At 32.7% G+C, this 22,513-nt stretch overlaps 1 protein-coding gene across 2 annotated transcripts in view; it reads left to right on the forward strand.

Moving 5' to 3' along the window:
- The window catches only part of ADGRL4 (adhesion G protein-coupled receptor L4), a 105,907-nt gene that overhangs the window by 42,167 nt on the left and 41,227 nt on the right, over positions 1-22,513 (forward strand). For both annotated transcript variants that reach the window (XM_081057096.1, XM_081057097.1), the window contains exons 3-8: positions 8,125-8,277; positions 15,040-15,189; positions 15,586-15,656; positions 16,477-16,656; positions 16,766-16,949; positions 18,049-18,165. In XM_081057096.1, the coding sequence (XP_080913222.1) occupies positions 8,125-8,277; positions 15,040-15,189; positions 15,586-15,656; positions 16,477-16,656; positions 16,766-16,949; positions 18,049-18,165 (855 nt within the window). The remainder of the gene's footprint in view (positions 1-8,124; positions 8,278-15,039; positions 15,190-15,585; positions 15,657-16,476; positions 16,657-16,765; positions 16,950-18,048; positions 18,166-22,513) is intronic.

Genomic DNA, 22,513 nt, shown 5'->3' on the forward strand with positions numbered 1-22,513 from the left:
TAAAGAGAGAAGCAAAATCAAATAGTAGTATAAAATGGGAACATTTCTTTAAGTGGTGCATTTCCCTCAGAAAATAAATAAATGCAAAAACAGCAACAGACACCCTTTTACACTTGTTTTTTTCCTGGCTTATATATGCTTTGCAAAATCTGATCCATAGTCAAAGACACACTTTTCCTCTCAAAATACCTTGAAATGATACTCATTGCTTCCAACAATTTTAAAAACACATTTCCACTAAATAAATTTGTAAAAATAATAAATACTCAGGATAAACCCTTTATTCTTGTGTAATTCTGCTTTCCTTATCATAATTCTAATATTTTGCATTTAATGTATCTGACCTTTCCTTTACTGTATTGGACATATTACTTCTATGGTCATGGGAAATGTAAGTTTGTACAGGTGTGTTTTAGTCAACAATGGAAAAGTGGGAAGTACAGCTTCAATATTGGATTCATTTTTTTATCTGTTCTTCAATAACTCTACATCAATAATTTAGATGAGGAGGGGCAGGTTATATGTGTATCATACTCATTTTCTGATGCAGAAGAAATCTCCACATGGAAGAGAGATATAATGTTATGTCTTTCCTTTGGTCTCTTTCCTTGTCATATATATATATATATATGGGATGGTAGTGGCAGTTCCAGTTAGGAAATGATAACTGTATTGCTTTTCTTAACTGACTGAACCCACTCTATCTTCATTGCAGTTCTCCTTTTTTTCTTTTCCTTCCGCTGACCTTTCCTTCTCCCTTACCTCCTTCCTCATATATTTACCTTGATATTCTCAAGAAAAATACAAACCGTAGAAAATCCATAATTGAGGAGGGTTATAATGATGATTTTTCTAAGTTCATTAGAGTGCTAGGTATGAGAAAAGAATGGCCAGTGTTACTGAAAAGAAGTGAGCCCAAGCAGGCTGCCTTGGGTAGGAAAAAAAAAAAAAAAAGCTTCTGTATTGCTCCACCTTTGACATAGAGTGCCCGTTTCACAAGAAATAATATAATGATTATAGTGATTTCAGTGGTCAAATTTTTTTTACAGAACAGTACTGGCAATCATATCCAGAGGGAGAATATGTTTAAGAGTCATGCTGCTGTTAAATTTCCTTAGCTTTCAAGTTGTTATAATTAATTTGAGCCCCACCAATAATATTCTCAAGTGCTAGACAAGAGGGGAATATTTTCTCTTTTCAAAATTATTTTCCCAAATGTGGTCAATAGAATGAAACATAGAACACAAACTAAAATCTTATTCAGACTCTGAAATGTCAGTGACATTGAAAGTTTACTTTATTACACAGAAAGTAATATCATTACATGGTTTGTTGTCAAAAATGTCTCATTTACTAGGGTACTTAATTTACTTTTGTATTTGGAGAATTATTTGCCCAATACTTGTGCCTCGTTTAGAAGCACACTTTATGACGAAGTACACCTCATTCTACAAGGAAAAGATACAACTTGGTCTTTGGAGAGCTGCGGTTAAGAATAAAATCTGTGTCCAACAGGTTCTCTAAATTGGTATGAGTTAACCCATCCGAGCGTTAGTTTACTAATAAGTAAAATGAAGACAATATCAATCATCGTGTATTGTAACAAATAAAATGAGCCATGTAGAAGACTACTTGAAAAATGTTTTCTCTCGTCTTTATGAGGCATAAATCATGCTGATCTAGTTTTTAATATAAGACCATGATAACTACATGAGTAACTCACCACCAACCATAGGTACAAGCTGCCAAAAAATATATCTGAAAGGACATTTCTGGCATACGCATCTTTTATTACTTTAAACCTCTGTGTGGTTTTCTGAGAAGCTGGACTGAATCATGTGGAACTCCAAGGATTTTTCTGGCCAACACTGAGAACAAAAACAGATAAAAGGGCCTCCTTGGTCGTTTTTCTCTATTCTCACATATTAACCTCTGGACTTTATCACTCAGTCGGTAGGAAAAGGCAAACCGCAAACCCAAGTAAAAGCATACAAAGCACAAAAAAAAAGGAAAAAACAAAAGTGCAATAATGCCTACAGCAAAGTTAATTTATGTTAGTGAGATCAAAGAATACCAAATCTGGAAAGAGAGTCCATCAGAGGTAAGTGCAAGGGAAGACAACAGGGTTGCTCCTTGCACTGGAGCCCAGTAAATGCCATGCTCTTAATTCTGGCACGTCCTCTGAAGAGAAGGGAGTCTTGAGCTCCCCCTTGTGCTTAAACAATTTATGGAATAACGCTGACTCTCCAGCAGTTGATACCTCTATATAAATGTCCTAAGCCACTTCAGCCTTTCCATGTCTAAAAGTGAACTCACTCTCTCAATCCCGAACAAAGCTTCTCCTCTGCTTCTCCTCTGCTTCTCCCTGTCCTGGTCAATGAATCAATTTACCCACCAAATCCCTTTAGGTCAGAACGTGAGAGTCATTCCTGCTTTCTCCCTCTCCAACTAACTCCTATCCAATTAGTCTCCAACCCACACTGATATTTTAAAAATTATTTCATTACAAAAATTTTCAAACATACAAAAGTAAAAATAAGAATATAAAGATCTGCCTGCATCCATTATCCTATTGACACAATTTTCAATTCATATGTTATCTATTTTAATCCTTCCCACTTTCCTTTCTCTCCCCAGATCACTGATTTTAACACCTAAATATTTCTGAAATATAGCCCACCCTCCTTTCTCTTTGATTCTGTTTTGGTTATTCATGGCTTGCAGTATTCTACGAGGTCTACCTGGATCTTAGCTAGTTTTCCTTATATTTCAAAAACTGTTTTGAAATTCAAACCCCATCAGATTTCTCCACTACAGACAAACTGCTAATGGCCATCTTTTATCCACTGAATATAATCCCAATCTCTTAGCAATTGTTTCCCCAGGTTAGGCCATGCCTACCTGTTCAAATTCATGCCCTACATCCTCTGCCCTCATACCCAGTGTTCAACAATATAGTTCTCTAAAGTATGTCTTGGGGCATTGGGATAAATGCTTTCCTTTGTCTCAATGGATTACTGGGGCTCCCCTTCTTTGTCTAAATTCTTCTTATACTGCAACGCCTGGATGAAGCATCTCCTCCTCTTCCTAACCTTCCCTGTGAATCCCCGTCACCTTTTCATCTTGAAAACTTACTGAGGAAACCATTCTTTTCTCTAAGTTACCACTGTGCTGTTAAACGGCCCTTTTATTTGTTACACATACTGCATTCTAATAATTACGGTCTCTGTCAGTCTTCTCCAGTAGCCATGGATCCTGTCATACAACAGACTGTGCGCATGCCTTTGTTAATGCAATTCTCAACTCAGTGTGTTCGACACGTGCCAGTAAGAATTTTTTTCTGAAAGAATGTCAAATATTTCTCCTTATTAACAGTGCTTGATAAATTTTAAAAATTTATCTCCACTTTAACTGTACCCCAATGAATTTTACAAGTTACATCATCATAATCTAAAATATTTACTTTATAATCCCACAAGAAGGATTAAATATGGAGCTACAGATAGTTAGTAACATAACTGACAAATTGATTTTAATAATGGAAATTAGAGCACAAAAGAAGCAGGCTTCTATTTTCCTATATTATCCCCAACCAAAGAAACTTTCTCCTTGAAAATTAATTATTGTGAAGCTGGACACTGGAAAATTTAAAGCAATTTAAATAATTCAAATTTATATATTAATTCACAAAGATAATTTCTTGCCTATCTCCATCCACTATCTTAGGGGAAGAAAGGAGGTTACTTTCAGATAAGTGGTATTTTATGGAACAAGATTTGAGTCACACCATTAGGGAATTCATCCTCATTGTATATCCAGTTCAGGAGACTGGGAGATAGATACAATTTTTTTTTTCTTCAAATTCTTGATAGAGAAGTTAAAAGGTCAAGTGCTCAAAATCACACAGTAGAGACACACAAAAATCATTATCAATCTTTTTTTTTGTCTTGCCTGTTAATATGTTACCAAGACTTTTGAAAAGGTGTTGGAGTCAAATAACATATTGGCATCTTAATTTGTTTTTAGAAACACAGTCAAGTGATATAAAGTTTCTCATTTTCTTGGACTCTGACCAATATCTCAGCTTTAGTGAGTCTTTTTTCCACTGTACTTTTGCATATCATTTTTGCAGCTAAAGACCACAAGGGAGACAGTCTTCATCATTCTCTGTACTACCAATAACTGATCTGAGAGCACAATTCCTTTTAAAGTTAATATAAACTTCTCCCTGTATGCTATGAAGGGAGTCAAATTTTGAGATCAAAATTGAAACTTTTTATTTTAATAAGAACTCAATTATGTGCTCCTGTGTTAACTCGCTTTAAAAATGTGAACTCTGACAGCAGGGCACAGATCCTGACTTTTTGATTAATTTTTCACTTATTTCCCAGTATAGACACATTCACATTTGGGAACTGGGAAATTCCATAAATATTTGAGTACCTGAGTGATTGAATCGAACCCAATGAGTCTGAAATATTTTCCGTTAGCTTGATTTAGATGCCTTTTTCAATTTGTGAGCTAGTGTCAGTTAATTTTAATGAAATAGTCTAATTTCTTTTGTATGCATACATGAACATATGTTTGTTTTCTGTATATACATATACACACATATATATGGTCATTAGAGTTTCATAATATATCACTGTATACAAAAACAGATCAATTAATAACTAAATACATACGTTAATAAAGTATTAACACTTCAGCATTTTATGTAAGGCCATGTACAATTTATCTGACTTAATTATTATTTTTTCAACAATTTTCCTCAATCACTCCAATCTCCATATGTTTTAGCTTACAGGTGACTAATGCTCGACCAAATGCTAAATCTGAACAACGTGTTTTAAATATGCTTTTTAAATTTAAAAACAAATTAAGTCCTTTAGATGAGGTGTGAACTTCCCACTATCACAAGCCATACCAACCTTCTACTGTCTGGCACGTGGTGGAGTCAAACGTTAATACCTGCCTGGCCTATACAAGTTTTTGAAAGCTCAGCCTTTGTTGTTACATGTCTCCAAGTTGTTGGCCTCTAGGGGGAGCTCAACACTCTTCTCTTGAAGCTGACCTATTCACCCAAGAATGTATCAGGCAACATACTGGAGATTAGAATTTTCAAGGGGTCAAGAGAGTAGAACTCAGAATGTCAGAGAGGTGCCTTATGGTAAGATAAAAGGAGGTCTTATGCCATAACATTAAAAAACAGAAAGAGAAAAAAGGTGTGAGGCCTGGCCTACTTTTGTTCTAGACGTTGGAGAAAATGCTCTTCTTTAGGGCTGACTGATTTTTCAAAGCAAATGAAATGGTAGTGTGCCAAAAGTAGAGATTTGGGTGTGTGCTCAGAGCAAAAGACACGCTAGGTGATTTTGAGTTCCTTTATTTTAGGGGCAGGACTGCCTCAGGCTTAGGAAAGGAGTCTAACATAGGGTCTTACCAGTCTTACCACGAGATAGATTTGAGTTGAAAAAAACTTTGTCATAATAAAAATCTCACATTTGTTGAGCTTTGGATCTCATGGAATACCAAAGAGTCAAGGCCAGGACTGAAATATTTGAGAGCCTGTTTCCAGAGATCTTTTGTGAAGTAAATTGTATATTTTTATCATAAAATGAAATAACATCATTTTATTAATGTTTTGGATAACTTTTACTAACATGGAATAATTCTGAAGAAAAAATGTTACTATAATAGTACTGTTGAAGTCATGTACAAAAGTGAATATTCTGCATCATTTGAATTAACTTTAAAATGGAGGTGCCCCAAAGGATGAATGTAATAGAATTATAAATGCTTTTTATTCTTTCTTTTCAGCATTCTTTCAAAGAATTACAATAAGCAGCATTAAATTACTGGAATTTTTAAAACTGAATTATGGGGAAAATAATTTGATTTTTTTCTTGTATTTAGGATGGAAATATTTTAGCCATACTAAAGGAATCCCTAGGCATTTGGAGATCTTACATTATAGACTCTTTACAAATATCTTTATTATTAAAATGTATATGTGTATATATATAAATAATCTTTTATTGTGCTGAACCATCATATGTTTGTATATACTTATAGCAGCTGGCCTATTATAATTAAGATAATAAGTCAAAGTGATAAAACATCAGTATTAAAATTATGGAGTAGAATTATGTAGGTTGAATATCTTCAAAGGTTAAGATTTACAAATGCCACCTGCCCTCTCCATAGCAGTCATTTTTGAAAAAATAAAAGTAAAAAAATAATTCACCTATAGTTGTCTGCCAAATGTTAACTTCTATACTTAGAACCATAATGTTTGAAAATGAATTAGTAGAAATAAAATTTAAGTTAAAAATAGAATGCAAATAAAGTTTTCATTTTCCTTCTGAAATCAAACTTTAATGTCTTTTCTTTTCCCAAAAGTGATCCGTAATTTATTGGATACATTCTTATATATATCGGCTTTTTAAAATCATCTTCACAGAGGCAGCAGGATACAACAGTTAAGAGAACAGGTTTTGGCACCAAACTACCTGATTCTGCAACTAAATGGCTGTGGGAAACTGGCAAATTACTTTTCCTCTCTATGTCTTATTTCCCTCATTCATTCAAGAGGATAATAATGGTACCTATTTCCTAGAGCTTACATAAGGATTAAGTGAACTAATATTTATACAATGTTTGAAAAAGTCTCCAACTCTTACTTATTACTATATATGTGCAATAGCCCGTGTGAGAATTAAACATTATACAAATTCATCCTTTAAAAACTTGGTTTGATTAAAATGGAGAATTAAAATTCAAGACATTTTTCAAACCTGACTTGTTTTTACACCTATTCTCCCATGATTTATCTCTGTGCTCTTCAACTAGGCTTCCCTCTACCCTCAGAAATACCTCATTCACCCCTATGCTTGCACCCTTGCCCAAGATTTTGTCTTTCTTTAGTGACCGTTCTTCTCTCTATCTAATCAATACTTACCTATTCTACATTGGCCAGTCTGGGTCTGTTAGTTTTCCATGGCTGCCCTACAAAGCTAGCACAAACTCAGAGGCTGAAATCAACACAGATTTACTCTCTTGACAGTTTTGGAGGCTAGAAGTCAGAAATCAAGGTGTTAGAAGAGCCATCTTTCCTCCAAAGAGTCTAGGGAAGACTCTTTCCTTTTCTCACTAGATACTGGTAGTTGTCAGCTATCCTTGAATTTTACAGCTGCATCACTTCAATCTCTGCTTCCGTCTTCACATAGCCTTCTCCTCTGTGTGTCAATGTTTAAATTCCCTTGTCTTTTCATTGGGGCCTACCTAATCCTGTATGGCCTGGTCTTAACTTGATTACATCTGCAAAGGTCCTATTTCCAAATAAAGTTACATTCATAGACATGAGATTAGTACTTGAATATAGCTTTTTGGGAGATACAGTTCAACTCACAACAGGATTTAATACATCAGGAAATATTCTCTGTCTCCTCCAGCCCATCATAATCACTTCTGAGAAGCACTTATTTTCATTTGATAGATAATATAAATCTGCTTTCCTATTTTACCAAAGGATTTATGAGTCTATCTTTTATGAAAAATTTTGTTATAAGAGTATAAGGGTAAAGACTATGAGCCATGATATATTTTTTTATATTTGTATACTCTTACATAGGACAATATAATGCATACAGTAATGAATAAATGAAGAGATGCAGACCTAGTAATATAAAATTATTCTAAGGAATAAGTGATAAAAATAAATGATACATGATTACAGCATGTCAATTTGTATGCTCTGATTTTTCATTTTTAACTTATGGTATGCTTTTGACTGATTATAAAGCATATTATAAATTAGAAAATTAGTATATATTTATTATTATTATAATTAAATTACATACAAAATATGAAATATATTCCAATATAGATTCAATAGCTATATTCAGTGATTTTGAAGGAAGATATTCTGTTTTGCTTTACAACTACAAAGAAGGTTTCACATTATAAGCAAGAATAAAACAAGTGTAAAATGGATTTTTTAGTATTAACTTTCTTAGAAATAAACTTTGCATTACTTTAAACTATTTAACAGCCAAAATTCCCAAATACTGATAGAAATCCACCTCAATTATATAAAAATAATGTTTTAAATTTATATTTCCACAGATGATAATGAATGTGGAAATTTAACCCAGTCCTGTGGTGAAAATGCTAACTGCACTAACACAGAGGGAAGTTATTATTGTATGTGTGCAACTGGTTTTAGATCCAGCAGTAACCAAGACAGGTTTATCACTAATGATGGCACCATCTGCATAGGTAAGTCAACTATCTCACTTCAAATTTGTTTCTATCTCTTATTGCTTATTACCTCCAGAGATTAGATAAAAATTCAGACCAAATGCTGCCAGTCCTTGATTATACCCTAGTTGTTAAATATTTTCAGAAATTTCATTAATTTCTTCATATCTACAATAATCATCAGTTACTATGCAATATTTATCTAAGGATATAACAAAAATCAAAAAGTTTTTGAAAAAAATAAAAGAGTTTACAAAACAAAATTCATGAAGCTATGAGATCTAGCATGGTGACAAACAACAGAATAAGTGTTTACACTTTACCAAATCAAGAAAGTTAACGATTTGCATCACAAGATATTGATGCTTCTATAAATATGCATGCTGAAATAGATTCTACATTTTCTTAAAATGTGTTCAGATAACCATTCCTTATGAAAGAATTGTCCTAGTGCTTTACTACTTCCTGCCAAAAGTTAGTCACATGTAAGATCGTAAGCTTTTCTGAGCACTAGTTCTAATTGGAGAATCATTTCAGTTTCACTAAAATATCTTCTGGAGGGATAATAATTTCAATTCAATCCCTAAATGAAGTATTATACTGAGTCTGAAGAGACTATTTAGAAGATATTTTAAATGTCCTTCTATTGTAATTTGGCCACACATTTGATTATCAGATCCTACAGTCTGAGGAGTCAAAAAGAAAAAAAGAAAAAAAGATCGTTTAGAAACTTCAAAAGATGAATAATTTTCAGAGGCAAATTCTCTGGAGCCAAAGACTTTAACTTTGAAAATAAGTTATAAAGCATCTTACTCATGGTTGCTAACAAAAAATTGTACAGCTTACCAACAACTAGTAAAATTAATTATGATTGATACAATTTACAAGATTAATAGATGAACTGAGGCCCTGAGAGTTAAATCACATAGCCAGGAGTAGATGGGGGACTAGAACTCAGGAATAATGTGCTGTTTCTACTTTATGTAGTTAGACAAGAGAGAGAGATCCAAGTTAATCTAAATCACACTAAGGCCTTTGATTACTTCCCCAGTGAGATTCTCATCAGTAAGCTAAAAAGGAGTCTGGCAATGTTATTACTAACAACATGATGAGTCAGGGGATAATGTTCAAAGAAAATTTATCAGCGAAATCTCTGTATCAAAGAAATTGTCATGTCTCATGTACCTATGGTCCCTAACATTTACTCTGCTATGTAAACAGTAAAGATTTTATTCTCCTCATTTTTTAGCCAAGGGAAGTGCAAGGCTACTCCCAATTCATTTAGGATAAAAGGGGGATTACAATCACTGTCTTATATCAAGAAAGCCACAGTTATTTCCACAGGAGACTGAAGTGGGCAAGCCATTGAAATCTCACACATTGTTCTGAATCGTGCAAATGCAGTAGATCAAGCTTTGCAAGGGAGTAAAAGATTTAAAATATGAGGAATAGTACTATTTTCATTAAATAGTAATTTTATCTTTAGTGCTGGCAGCAAAATATTTTATTGGAATATAGCTTTACAATATATTCAGCAAATAGGATAAACATGAAGTTCTGCCCAGAAAACTTACAGCACCTCACTATTTGTTCTTCTCAAGTTTATACTCCTGTTGCTAGTCTTAGAGTGTTATTTAGTATGCGTATTTTACCTTTAGTACTTAAGTTCTAACTATGTTGCTCTGTTAGCTTTACTAAAAATATTCCAGTTAGTGAAGAAATCTAACTTGTGACATCTTAATCACTGGAATGTAATACAACTTTAGCTGTTCTCTTAATTCCCACTTGTCTCTAGAAGACATCTTTCTTTTTAACCTGATCATGTTTACTTTTTTTTTTCAATTTAGTTTCAGGTGTACAAAACAATGTAATAGTTGGACATTTATACCCCTCACAAAATGATAACCTCAATCTATTACCCTCTGATCATGTTTACTTTTAATATGACTCAATTCACAAAGGGCTATATTTCTCTGTTCATGTTCCTTGCAAGTGGAGAATTCCTATATTAGAAAAAAACTGAATCACAGACACAGAGAACAGACACACACATGGATGATTCAATACCAATATTTTGGGGGGGTGTAATACACTTGCAATTTAAAACGCTTTCCCCCTATACTCACTTATTATTGAGATACTGTGGCCCTAATTTTTTGCTAATTCTCTTTTTAGCTATTTAAGTAATCAGTAAACATAATAACTATATTAAAACCCAATACTCAGTACTGAATTCTTCAGTTTCTACCTGTTTTGTTTGATGGATTATTCAATGAAAAACTCATTCTCTGGAAAATTGTTATTTCTAACCAATTTTGTTCTTGTCCTTAAGGATTATGCTATTTTGAGAAGCAGAGCAACTGTTCTTTTTTGCCAGTTTTGTAGTAATTTTTGTTGTGCACTATGATAATCCTTGGGGAATTTGAACTGAGAACCATAATTCTACTCCCTTTCTACTTTAGTATATCACCTTGTAGTGTATTATTTCTGATCTGACAGCTTAGCTGATACTTAAATTTGACATGTCTGATAATTATAGTCACTAAGAACCTGTATATATAGATAACGAAAAACTCCAATTCAGGGCAAGAAATGACCCAAGCAAAATTCTTTACCTTTAGTTTATATTCAAGTACTATCTTCCAGAGATAAGGTAATTGTGTTGCAGAAGGCTTTGAGTGAGATTTAGCACCATGCATATTTTTCTTTCCCTTGGAATAACAGTAAAACAGAACTTCAAATGCCATGCTTCTGAGAGACCTAGATTTAGACTCACATTTCCCAAGTGGGGATACTGTGGCATCCATTAGTAAAGCGACTCTCCAAGACCAAATGAGTAGAACCCAAGAACTCCTTCATGTTTACTGTATGCTTAAGAGCTGCGTTTACAGCTTGTATTTTTTTTTTTTTTTTTTTATGTCTTATCGCCTTAGTTACTCTGATAGTTTCAGATTTTCTTCCTGGCTTTGAATAGCATTAATTATTCAATTTTGTCTTTGCAAATTATTTCCAGTAATTGAACATTTTATCTTTTCTTTGCAGTCTGTGACTTAAACAACTTTAGAAAATTCAGCTATTGATGAAAATTATAAGAATCAAAACAATCATATGACCATGTTTTAAAAGAAAATTATGATAATATTCTGCTGGGTTGGCTTACTACAGACATTTAAAAAAAGCATAATATTACTAATGAAAAAATTGCAAATGAATTTTTTGATGTCCAAAACAAATAAATGATTTTTATGATGTGCCTACATTTAGAGAAATAAAATTAGCAGTATTAAGTCGAGTGTTGGGTTGGTAGTGGAAAAAGTGGATCAGTTATCAAAAATGGTAGGTCAGGGGCCGGTCCGGTGGCTCAGGCATTTAGAGCTCCATGCTCCTAACTCCAAAGGCAGCCGGTTCGATTCCCACATGGGACAGTGGGCTCTCAAGCACAAGGTTGCCAGTTCAATTCCTCGAGTCCCGCAAGGGATAGTAGGCAGTGCCCCTGCAACTAAGATTGAACATGGCATCTTGAGCTGAGCTACTGCTGAGCTCCCGAATGGCTCAGTTGGTTGGAGCGCATCCTCTCAACTACAAGGTTGCGGGTTCTACTCCCACAAGGGATGGTGAGCTGTGCAACTAGCAATGGCAACTGGACCTGGAGCTGAGCTGCGCCCTCCACAACTAAGATTAAAAGGACAACAACTTGACTTGGAAAAAAGTCCTGGAAGTACACACTGTTCCCCAATAAAGTCCTGTTCACCTTCCCCCAATAAAATCTTAAAAAAAAAATAGAATGGTAGGTCAATTCTAATCCAACAGAAATAATTACATAGTAACAATTTAGTTTTCATTAAAATGGAGGAGAGCGTTCTTTTTCTCTTGTATAGCTCTGGGAAGTACCAACACATGGCAATCAAATGAGACACTCATTATCAATCTGTTTTCTCTAAACCTACATATTCATAGGGCTCCTGCTATTATGAAAACATATAAATAGGATCAGTGGACCTGATTTTTATTTATAATATCAGGTATCTATTACATCTTAGGCACTACTCCACACACCATATATTTTCTCATTTGTTAGGAAAAAGAATACTTTGGAGTTAAAAGATATTTTTTATAGTATTACCCAACGTCACAAAGCTAATGAGTATTATATAGGCAGTGAGCTTCCATAGTGGTTTTATTAGATCCAAGCCAATTAGGCCCTGCAGGAGATTGCAAGAGAAGTCAGTGTGGATCTTGCTGCAAAATGGCAGTCCCATTCATGGTGGCTAAGCTAGTTTCATCCCATTTGGGCATGGAATATTGTTTCACTATTTTATGATTCTCTCTGTATTACTAAATTGAGTGTAGTGGAAGCTTTTGACTACCCAGGCACAGCTGGTTGTGGTAGTCACACATTTTATTAATAAGTTAAACTCAATAAACTCTACTTCTGAGGCCTAGAGTGAAAAGGATAATAAACCTCACGTCCACATTTTAGAAAAAAGTTATGGGGATAAAAAGTATAAACAAGAAAAGTATAAACAATTTGGAAAACATTGATGAGACAATTAAAGTTTGAAAAACATTACTTTGGTAGGATATTTAATTCTGTAACATTTGGAGTCAATCTATTCAAATTTGCATACACCCAATTTTGAATGCTAGTCTCCCAGGATTACTACCTCATTTTACAGATTACCATTTCATTAATTGGTGAATTCAGAAGTTGAAATACCCTACTTGGTCCAAGTCTGACATCCTGGAATACGAACTAGCTGAGTGAGTGATGGTGCAGGACTTCAACTAGAGCAGAGACCCCAACATAAACACCACAGGGTGGGGAGGAAAGCTGAAACACAGTCAGTTGTGAGTACCAAGATTGTGTACACCTGTGTTCAAAGTACAGGCGGGAAGATGGAAATTGAGTTTGTAGAGCCAAGATTTGTATGTTGTTCAATGATTGGGTGTGGGACACAGTTCCCAAGAAATGTTGCACCTTTAAATAATTTTCAAATTGAGAAAATCAACACCTGGTTTCCTGTTAAGCCATAGAAGGCATCTAAAAACATGAAACGTGGGCATTCAAAAACATAGCTTTCTTATCCATGAAAGATATTATTCTTTTTATGATACTTCATCAGTCTGTTCACACCTTTTTTGGGGATGTTTTCCCTTTTTGGATACAGCACATGCTACTTCTTTAGCAATGCTCCAAAAAAGACTAGTCTTTTGCTTTATCATATTTTTTTCCATCACTTTATTGTTTTCATGAAAAATAACAACCTTAGTCTGCTCTCCCACCTGGGTTCTTTTCTTCAGCACAACCTTTCCCCAATGGTTCTCCATATTCTAAGGAATGCTTTCTCCAGTGGTTCTCCATATTCAAAGAGTCAACCTGCAATTACTCATCGGCTACTTTATTTTCTCTCTCTTTTTCTTTTCTTCTTTTTCCTTTTTTTTTTTTTTTTTGGAGTTTCTGAACACATATATGTAGAAATGATAGGAAGAGAGTGAAGATCTAGAACATTTCTATTTCTTTAAAAATAGTGTACTCAGATTTCTGGGTAGTACAGATCATGAATACATAGACTTGGCAGAAGAACAAAAGATTTTCTACCTTTTTTTCAGATCCTTTCATTGTCTTCTTAAATCTGGTACCATCACCTCTGTTAGCTAATAGAAATTTCTTCAAGAATCTGGCAAGATGTTATTGTCATTTTTCAGTTTTTGGTGGTATGAGTTTTAATGCTTTCCTGTATTGTTTTGCATTTTTAAAGTGAAAAATTAGGATCAGCTATATTTAAGAAAACTAACTAGATGGTGTTTCTAAATTGGACTATGATCACTCCCCCCTTTTTATGGCAAATGGTATTGTGAACCTCTATTAGTTGTTTAAAAATCAAATTGTATACTTTAGAGTACAGATCTATTCATTAATATAGAGTAGCTCAAGATGTCAGAGCTATTGCTGGGAACACAAAAATCTTTGTATTAGTTTAAAGTAACAATCTGTACTTTTCAGTTCCTTGCACTCTTTCTCTATTGGAATTCTGCCTACTGTCAGAGTATTTATACTTTATGACTTTAAGACATATTTCACTGTAGTATATAAAATTTTAAATTAAGAGTATAAATTTAAATCTGTAAGTTTTATTGTGGCCTTTGAATTATGGCTACTGAAAATCTAAGAGTTAATTCTGTACAATTTGTTGCTTTATCTAAAATAAGTATGTATTAAGAATCATCATAGAATATAACCTGAACTAAAGTAATAAATTGTGGTAAAATTTTAAGGGAGTTGAATCACATATTATGCTACATCTAAATGTTAAGTTAACTAATATGCAGAAGTGAAGCTTTGGAAAGAAAGGGGGCTACTCTTTTTTTATCCTCCAGATTTATCTAAATTGAATTTTTATAATAAATGTAGTTTAATACTAGAAAACAAAGTATTTTAAAAATTGGGTTTTTATTAAATTAGAACTAAATTTTGCATAGTCAATGATGAAAATTTCTTTAATGACTTTATTGATGAATCATGCTATTCAGGAAACAATTCAAGAGTTTAGATTGTGAATAATATTTTTAATACATTGTTAAAATGGATTGGCCAAATCAGGGTTAAATAAATATATGCAGCCAAGTTTGCTCTGTCATTTTTTTTTTTCCAAATGATGGGATTTTCCTTGCGTTTTTGTAAAATTTGATATGAAATCACTAACTGTATATAATATTATTAACAGTGTAAGCAAAATTATGAGTACTAAATAAAATAGCTAATTTTTCAAATATTTCCAGATATAGATGAGTGTAGTGAATCAGTTGCCTGTGGTGATCATGCAGTATGTGAAAACGTGGATGGTGGGTATAACTGCTCCTGCAAAGAAGGTTATCAGACATCCACAGGAAACACAAAGTTCACACCTAATGATGGCACTTACTGCCAAGGTAAATTATGTTATTAAATTTTATGTATTACCAAAGAACTATATAAAATATATAGTACACAGTTGTGAAGTATCAAAGAGCTACACCTTCTAAAAAAATGTGCCAGTAATCCTTTATTGTCTTAAAATAAAATAAGAAAAATATTGTTTCATTTAATGGAAGATGTATATCACATATTTTATGTAGTTAAAAGCTTTCTTTAGGCTAACTACATTCTTACATTTTTCATAAAATAGTGTGTATTTTAATTAATAAAAATGAATTAATTTTATTTTGAATAAAATTTTTAAATGTTTTAAATGTTTAAATAACTAAGAAAAATCTTTAGAATCAATATAATCATCTTAGGAAAAATATTTTAAAATTTACTGTATAATATATTTTCTTTTTCTACAGAAAATGTGAATGCAGGTTGTTATTTAGATAATGACTGTATTGCTGCAAATATTGACAAAACATTAACAAAAGTAAGTAGACTAGTCGAATTAAAAATATATTTTATTTTAATATTTTGGTTTTAATTAAAATTTTTCTAATCTCAAATTTTAAAAACAGTAACAAGCAGTTGAACTTCATGTAGAATTGAAACTATTTACATACAGAGATCAAAGTATTTTATTTGAGACACAATAGGATTAATTAGAAAATCCCCAAACTATTGAGGAAGAATCTATTTAACTTATGCTACTTTTAAACTATTCAATATACTGGATAATTCTTTTCAACATGTAAAGGAAGTTGATGAATAAAAAAGGAAAAACACATTTTGACCCCAGGCCCATTGCCACATTCTAAAGAGCCATAGCTAAATGAAACTAGATTTTGTACTCTAAAGTAAATATTTCAAAGAGTAAATAAAAAGTAGGACATCCATAAAATTATTGTCATGTGATTGAAAGGGTGAATCTCAACATAACTAATTAACAATCAGCTAAAGCAAATTTCCATTTTATCACATTGTAAAGAATTTTCTCTGGTTGATTAAAATCTAATTCATATCGTTATGATTATTATAACTTTCAAAAGCTACTTTTAAAAATTATCAATTCAAGCATGTTGCTCCTATTCTGAACTAATTTCTACGATTTTAAGTGTACTTTTCAGCCTTTTGTAAATAATTTCAGGTTTCACTGCTGCATGTTATCGTTTGGGTTTAATCTGGTAACTTATTAATGTATAGGACAAGAAAACAATACTCAGAATAAATTTAACATGCAAATTGTATTCTTGAAAAGATCCAGTAGTACTCTAAACTGGTTTCCTTTCTCTGGACTCATTTTTGTTCAGATTAGACGAATAGACCAACCTGTGGCTTTGCTGCAAGAAGTCTATAGAAATTCTGTAAAAAATCTTTCACCGATGGATATAATTACATATATAGAAATATTAGCAAAATCATCACCATTACTGGGTTACATGAATAGTACTAACTCAGACAAGGACACCCTTTCTAATTCAACTCTTGCTGTAAGTATTTTGAACTTTAACTCAGTATTATTGAGCTTTAAAATTTTCCTTACATCTGTGATTAATGTAATATTCCAACATTTTTAAAAGATACTTTTTTTTTCCACAGGAATTTATAAAAACTGTGAATAATTTTGTTCAAAGGGAAACATTTATAGCTTGGGACAAGTTACCTCCAAATCGTAGAAGAACTCATCTTACAAAACTGATGCATGTGGCCGAACAAGCTACCTTAAGTGTCTCTCAGAACTTCCAAAAGACCACTCAGTTTGATACTAATTCAAGTGATGTAGGTAAGAAGCCCCGGTCAGTTTCAAAGCAATAGTATTTTTCAAACAAGCCATTCTCAAAAAGGAAGGAAAGTCTCTAAAATACTGTTAATGAAATTGGCATTTGTTTTATCAATGTAGAAATGAATGGTGATGCATATTACAAGAGCAATATGAATGAAGGATGAATAATAACAATGACTACATAAGCATTGCCTCATTCTTACAATCTCCACCTTTTCCTGTTCCTGGATTACTTAGCACTTAAATGCTCAGAGTATATTACTCCTTTGCCATTTTGAGTTAGTCATCTCATGACTTGTTAGGATCTACCTTGACCAAGGATAGTGACAGACAGATTTTCTGAATGTAGTATATTTAAATTTCTCTTTAGGAATTCTTTGCCTTTTGATAATATAAATCAATCAACATATTAAATTAGAATGTTTCCTGCTTTATGCAATTTCATACGTAAAACATTAGGAATCTTGGATCAAATGGAAGATGCCCATAAAGTTGTTCTGAGGAAACAAGGTACATTTTCTGAAATAATCATTACCTCTATCTCTACTATATTTTCTGGGTGACATCCTGCTAGGCAACAGCAGATACACAAAAATCATTATCTCATCTGAATTCACCATTTAACTCAAAATTAAGGTAGTAAACATTGTGACATATGTAAAAGTGTACATTTCTATGACGTGCCTGCATGAGAAGGGTGAAAAAATACCAGGTAAGGAAACTATCCCTTAAGAATTTAATTCAATCCATCTCTAGATAGTAAATTTTATAGTAGACATCATCCTCTAAGACATCATAGATCCTACTCTTTGCTTTAGTAATTATGACATATAGCTCTCTTGCATTCATACATGTTTTATCTTTTATTTAATTTAATAAATATAAACCATGAGTGTTGTAGTAAAATAAAAAATTTAAACTTGAATCAGATTTTAAGATAGAAATTATAATGTGAAAACATGTTCAGAATATGTTCATTCTACTTGCCATAAATAAAAAGTTGAAGTCCAATATTGACAGATGAAATTATCTTCAACTAAATAAAAGCATTGATTAAACTAACTTCAAGGAATTTATGATATTCATGGTTTTCTTTCAGCTCTCAAAGTTTTCTTTTTTGACTCACATCACATGAAACATATACATCCCCATATGAACGTGGACAGAGATTACATAAAGATATTTCCAAAGAGGAAAACTGCAGATGATTCAAATGGTAGTATTTTGACAATCTTATATACAATGTCAATGATTTGCAATAAATACTTGTCATGCATTTGATTGTGTCATATGTACATATAACGTGTGTTGTTTCCTATAGAAAAATATTTTATGTTTACGTACAGAATTTCCTTATTTGTAGTTGAGATTTTTATCCTGATATAAATACCTGGGGAGAATTTTCTTTTCTTTTTGTTTTTTTAATTATTTATTTTTTTTATTTATTAAATTTATTGGGGTGACATTACTTAGCAGAATTATATAGGTTTCAAGTGTATATTTCTATAATACATTATTTATATATTGCATTGTCTGTTCACCACCCAGTGTCAGTTCTCCTTCCAGTACCATACATTTGACCCCCTTTTCCTTCTTCTACCACTGCACCCCTCATACCTTCTGGTAACCACTAAACTGTTGTCTCTGTCTGAGTTTTAGTTTGTCTTGTGTATTGGTTGCTTTTAGTTTTTTATCCCACACATGAGTGAAGACCTGTGGTTCTTGACTTTTTCTTTCTGGTTTATTTTACTCAGCATGATAAACTCAAGATCCATCCATGTTGTCCCAAATGGCAGTACTGTATTTCACCTTTTTATGGCCAAGTAAGATTCCATTGTGTAAATGTACCACATCTTCTTTATCCAATCATCTATCAAAGGACACTTTGGTTGTTTCCATGTCTTGGCCATCAATAGTGCTGCGTTGAACATAGTGGTAACATATAGTTTTACAGATAAATGTTTTTCAGATTTTTGGAGTAGAAAATGAATTGCTGCGATGTATGGTATTTCTTAATTTTTTGAAGAACCTAGATACTGTTTTCCATAGTGACTGTACCAATTTACATTCCAACCAGCAGTGTATGAGGGTTGCTTTTTCTCCACAGCATCTCCAACACTATTTATTACTTGTCTTGTTGATGATAGCCATTCTAACAGGTATGAGGTGGTATTTCATTGTGGTATTGATTTATTCTCCCTAAAGCTAGTGATGTTGAGCATTTTTTTTCATATATCTGTTGGCCATTGTGTTTTTAGGAGAATTTTCTGTTCAGGTCCTCTGCCCATTTTTTAATTGAATGGTTTTCTGTGTTTTTTTGTTTGTTTGTTTGTTTGTTTGTTTTGTTTTGTTTTTTTCTTGTTGAGTTCTATGAGTTCTTTATATATTTTGGATATTAGCCCTTTATTGGAGGTGTTGTTTGCAAATATCTTCTCCCATTCAGTTGTTTGCCTCTTTATTTCGTTGATAGTTTCTTTTGCTGTGCAGAAGCTTTTTAGTTTGGTATAGTCCCATTCATTTATATTTGTTTTTACTTCCCTTGCATTTGGAGTCAAATTCATAAAATCCTCTCTAAAGACAAGGTCCATAAGTTTAGTGCCTATGCTTTCTTCTATGCAATTTATTGTTTCACAAACTGTTCAATGTTTAGGTCTTTGATCCATTTTGGGTTAATTTTGGTACATGGTGACAGAAAGCAGTCTAGTTTCATTCTTTTGCTTGTGGCTTTCTAATTTCCCCACACCATTTATTGAAGAAGATTTCTGTCATCACTGTTATTCAACATAGTATTGGAAGTCCTAGCCAGAGCAATAGACAAGGGAAAGAAATAAAAGGTATCTGAACTGGAAATGGAGAAGTTAAATTGTCACTTTTTGCAGATGACATGATTCTTTATATGGAAAACCTTAAAGACTCCACCAAAAACTCTTAGAAACAATAAACAAATACAGTAAAGTTGCAGGATATAAAATCAATGTATAAAAATCCATTGCATTCCTATATACGAAAAATGAAACTTCAGAGAAAGAAATGGGAAAAAAATCATTTTGCAATTGCAACAAAAGGAATAAAATACCTAGGAATAAACTTAACAAAGCACCATGTTTCCCCAAAAATAAGATCTACCCTGAAAATAAACCCCAGTTAAGATCGTCAGCCTGACAGATACATTTAGTACGTTATGACGATGTTCCAGAAGAAGATGACATGACTGTATTTGAATAAATGCGGATTGTTGTACATGAAAAATAAGACATCCCTTGAAAATATACTCTAATGTGTCTTTTGGAGCAAAAATTAATATAAGACCCGGTCTTATTTTCGGGGAAACATGGTAGGTGAAGGACTTATACACTGAAAACTAGAAGACATTTTTAAAAGAAATTGAAGAAGATACAAAGAAATGGAAAGATATTCTGTGTTCATGGATTGGAACAATCAACATAGTTAAAATGGCCATAATACTAAAAGCAATAAGGTTTAATATAATCCCAATGGCATTTTTTCAAGAAATAGAACAAAAATCATCAGATTTGTATGGAGTCACAAAGGACCCTGAATAGCCAAAGTAACCTAAGAAAAAAGAACAAGGCTGGAGGTACCAACTCTCTGACTTCAATTTTTACTACAAAGTAACAATAATCCAAACAGCTTGGTCCTGGCATAAAAACAGACACACAGACCAATGGAATAGAATTTAAAACCCAGAAATAAACCCACATATACATGGGCAGACAATTTTTGACAAAGGATTCAAAAACAGACAATGGAGAAATGAAAGCCTCTTCAATAACTGGGGAGAAACTTAGCTGACAACATGTACATCCTTCTTGTCTTACATCTAACATCTGTAACTGTCTGATACTGTTAAGATTTTAAGGAAAATATACAAGGAGCTATGGGTTTACTACTTGTTTTGCAGTAGTCAATAGATAATATAATTTACATAGAGTTTTAAATGTTTTTTTCTTCAATAATTCTTCATATTCCTAGATTTGTGATTGTGTGAGGAAGACAAATAGAGATAATGTTCAAAAAGGTAGAAAGTTATTGTTTAGGCTTGGACTTCTCTTCTACTTGCTATTTCTTAGTATTTGTACACTACACTCTTCAACTAAGGCAGGATTTCTTAAGAAATGGAATCAGAAAATGCCAGTTCTAGCAGGTAGCTTAATAACTAACCTATTTTCCTCATTTTACAGGTAATGGAACTAGGTCACAAGGAATTTAACAGATTTGTCTCTAAGTCCATCAACATACAGTATAGAGCCAACATTGGAAGGGAGGTAGTTGACAAAGAAATCGGCCCTGACCAGCTTTTCCTTGTCACATAACCATAGGCAAGCTAGCAGCTTGTTCTTTTAATTTAATCATATTTCTGCTCTCTTAGCGCAATGCACTTAGAAAAAAATCTCTGCTGATAGTAGAATTGTTGTGGTTGTTCTTCCCCTATAGTTCAAAATATATTACCCAGGGAAAACATGAATTATAATATTTTCTCAAGAATGTATGGGTGGTTATAAATACAAATAAAAAATATATGCAATCACACACTTATGGTTTCTTTTATAGACATCATTTCATAAACAGATATGTTGTCTTTATTATTAAGAATCTTGTGCATTCATTCTCAGAAGAATGTGTTTTTAAAACAATTTTTATAACACTAATGTGGGACTTTTATTTAATCCATAGATAGTATACTCTCCATTTTTTGTCAGTTTTTTAATTCAAAAGTAAGAAACAGATGGCTTTAAAACAAAGCAAAAATAGCTAAGCCATACTGCCATTGAACCCATGGCTCTTCCATATTGCATCATATTCTAATTAACCAAGAACACATATAATATTTAGGAGCAAATCCAAAGAATGTGTTAAACTGTTATATTTTCAAAGATTTGAGAAGTGATCAGAAGTTGAAAATAAAGACACTGAAAATACTTATCATAGTGACAGATGATAAAATTGTCATGGAATTAATGTCTCGAAGAGATCCTGTCTGAGTACATGGTAGTTTTCTTATGTTTAATGATCATGCATGCAAACTCTGACATTTGAAAGGGATAATAACATCAGCTCTCGAAAAAGCAGAAGGAGAAAATTTGTTTTCCTCAAGGTTGGATCTTAAAAATAAGGGCAAGAATAACAAACTGATCAAACTCACTCAATGATGTCTACATGTGTTTATTCACTTATTGACAAAGTCAATAAAAACATGCATTAGTTAAAAACTGCATAGTGTGATTAGTAGAAAAATAAGGGAGGCACAGGTAGATTTTTTAATCGTTTCTATAGGCTGAATTTTAGTCCCTATCATGAATGAATGACCCCTAATTTACTAAGAGAAAGTACAGATTTCATAAGAGAGTTAAAAGTTAGATCAGACTTAGAATTAGTGAGAAATCATGGGAATTAAGAGGTTCAAAATGATGAAAATGGACAAATACTGCGACAGTATTCTGAAAGGAGTCAAAAATGGATTTTGGAGTATTCTATGTGGCATGAATCTCCTTTTCCCTAGTCAAAAATTGACGTTAAATAAATATTTTCCCTTAGAAAGAATA

This window comes from Rhinolophus hipposideros (assembly GCF_964194185.1).
Source record: "Rhinolophus hipposideros genome assembly, chromosome: 8".
NCBI lineage: Eukaryota > Metazoa > Chordata > Mammalia > Chiroptera > Rhinolophidae > Rhinolophus > Rhinolophus hipposideros.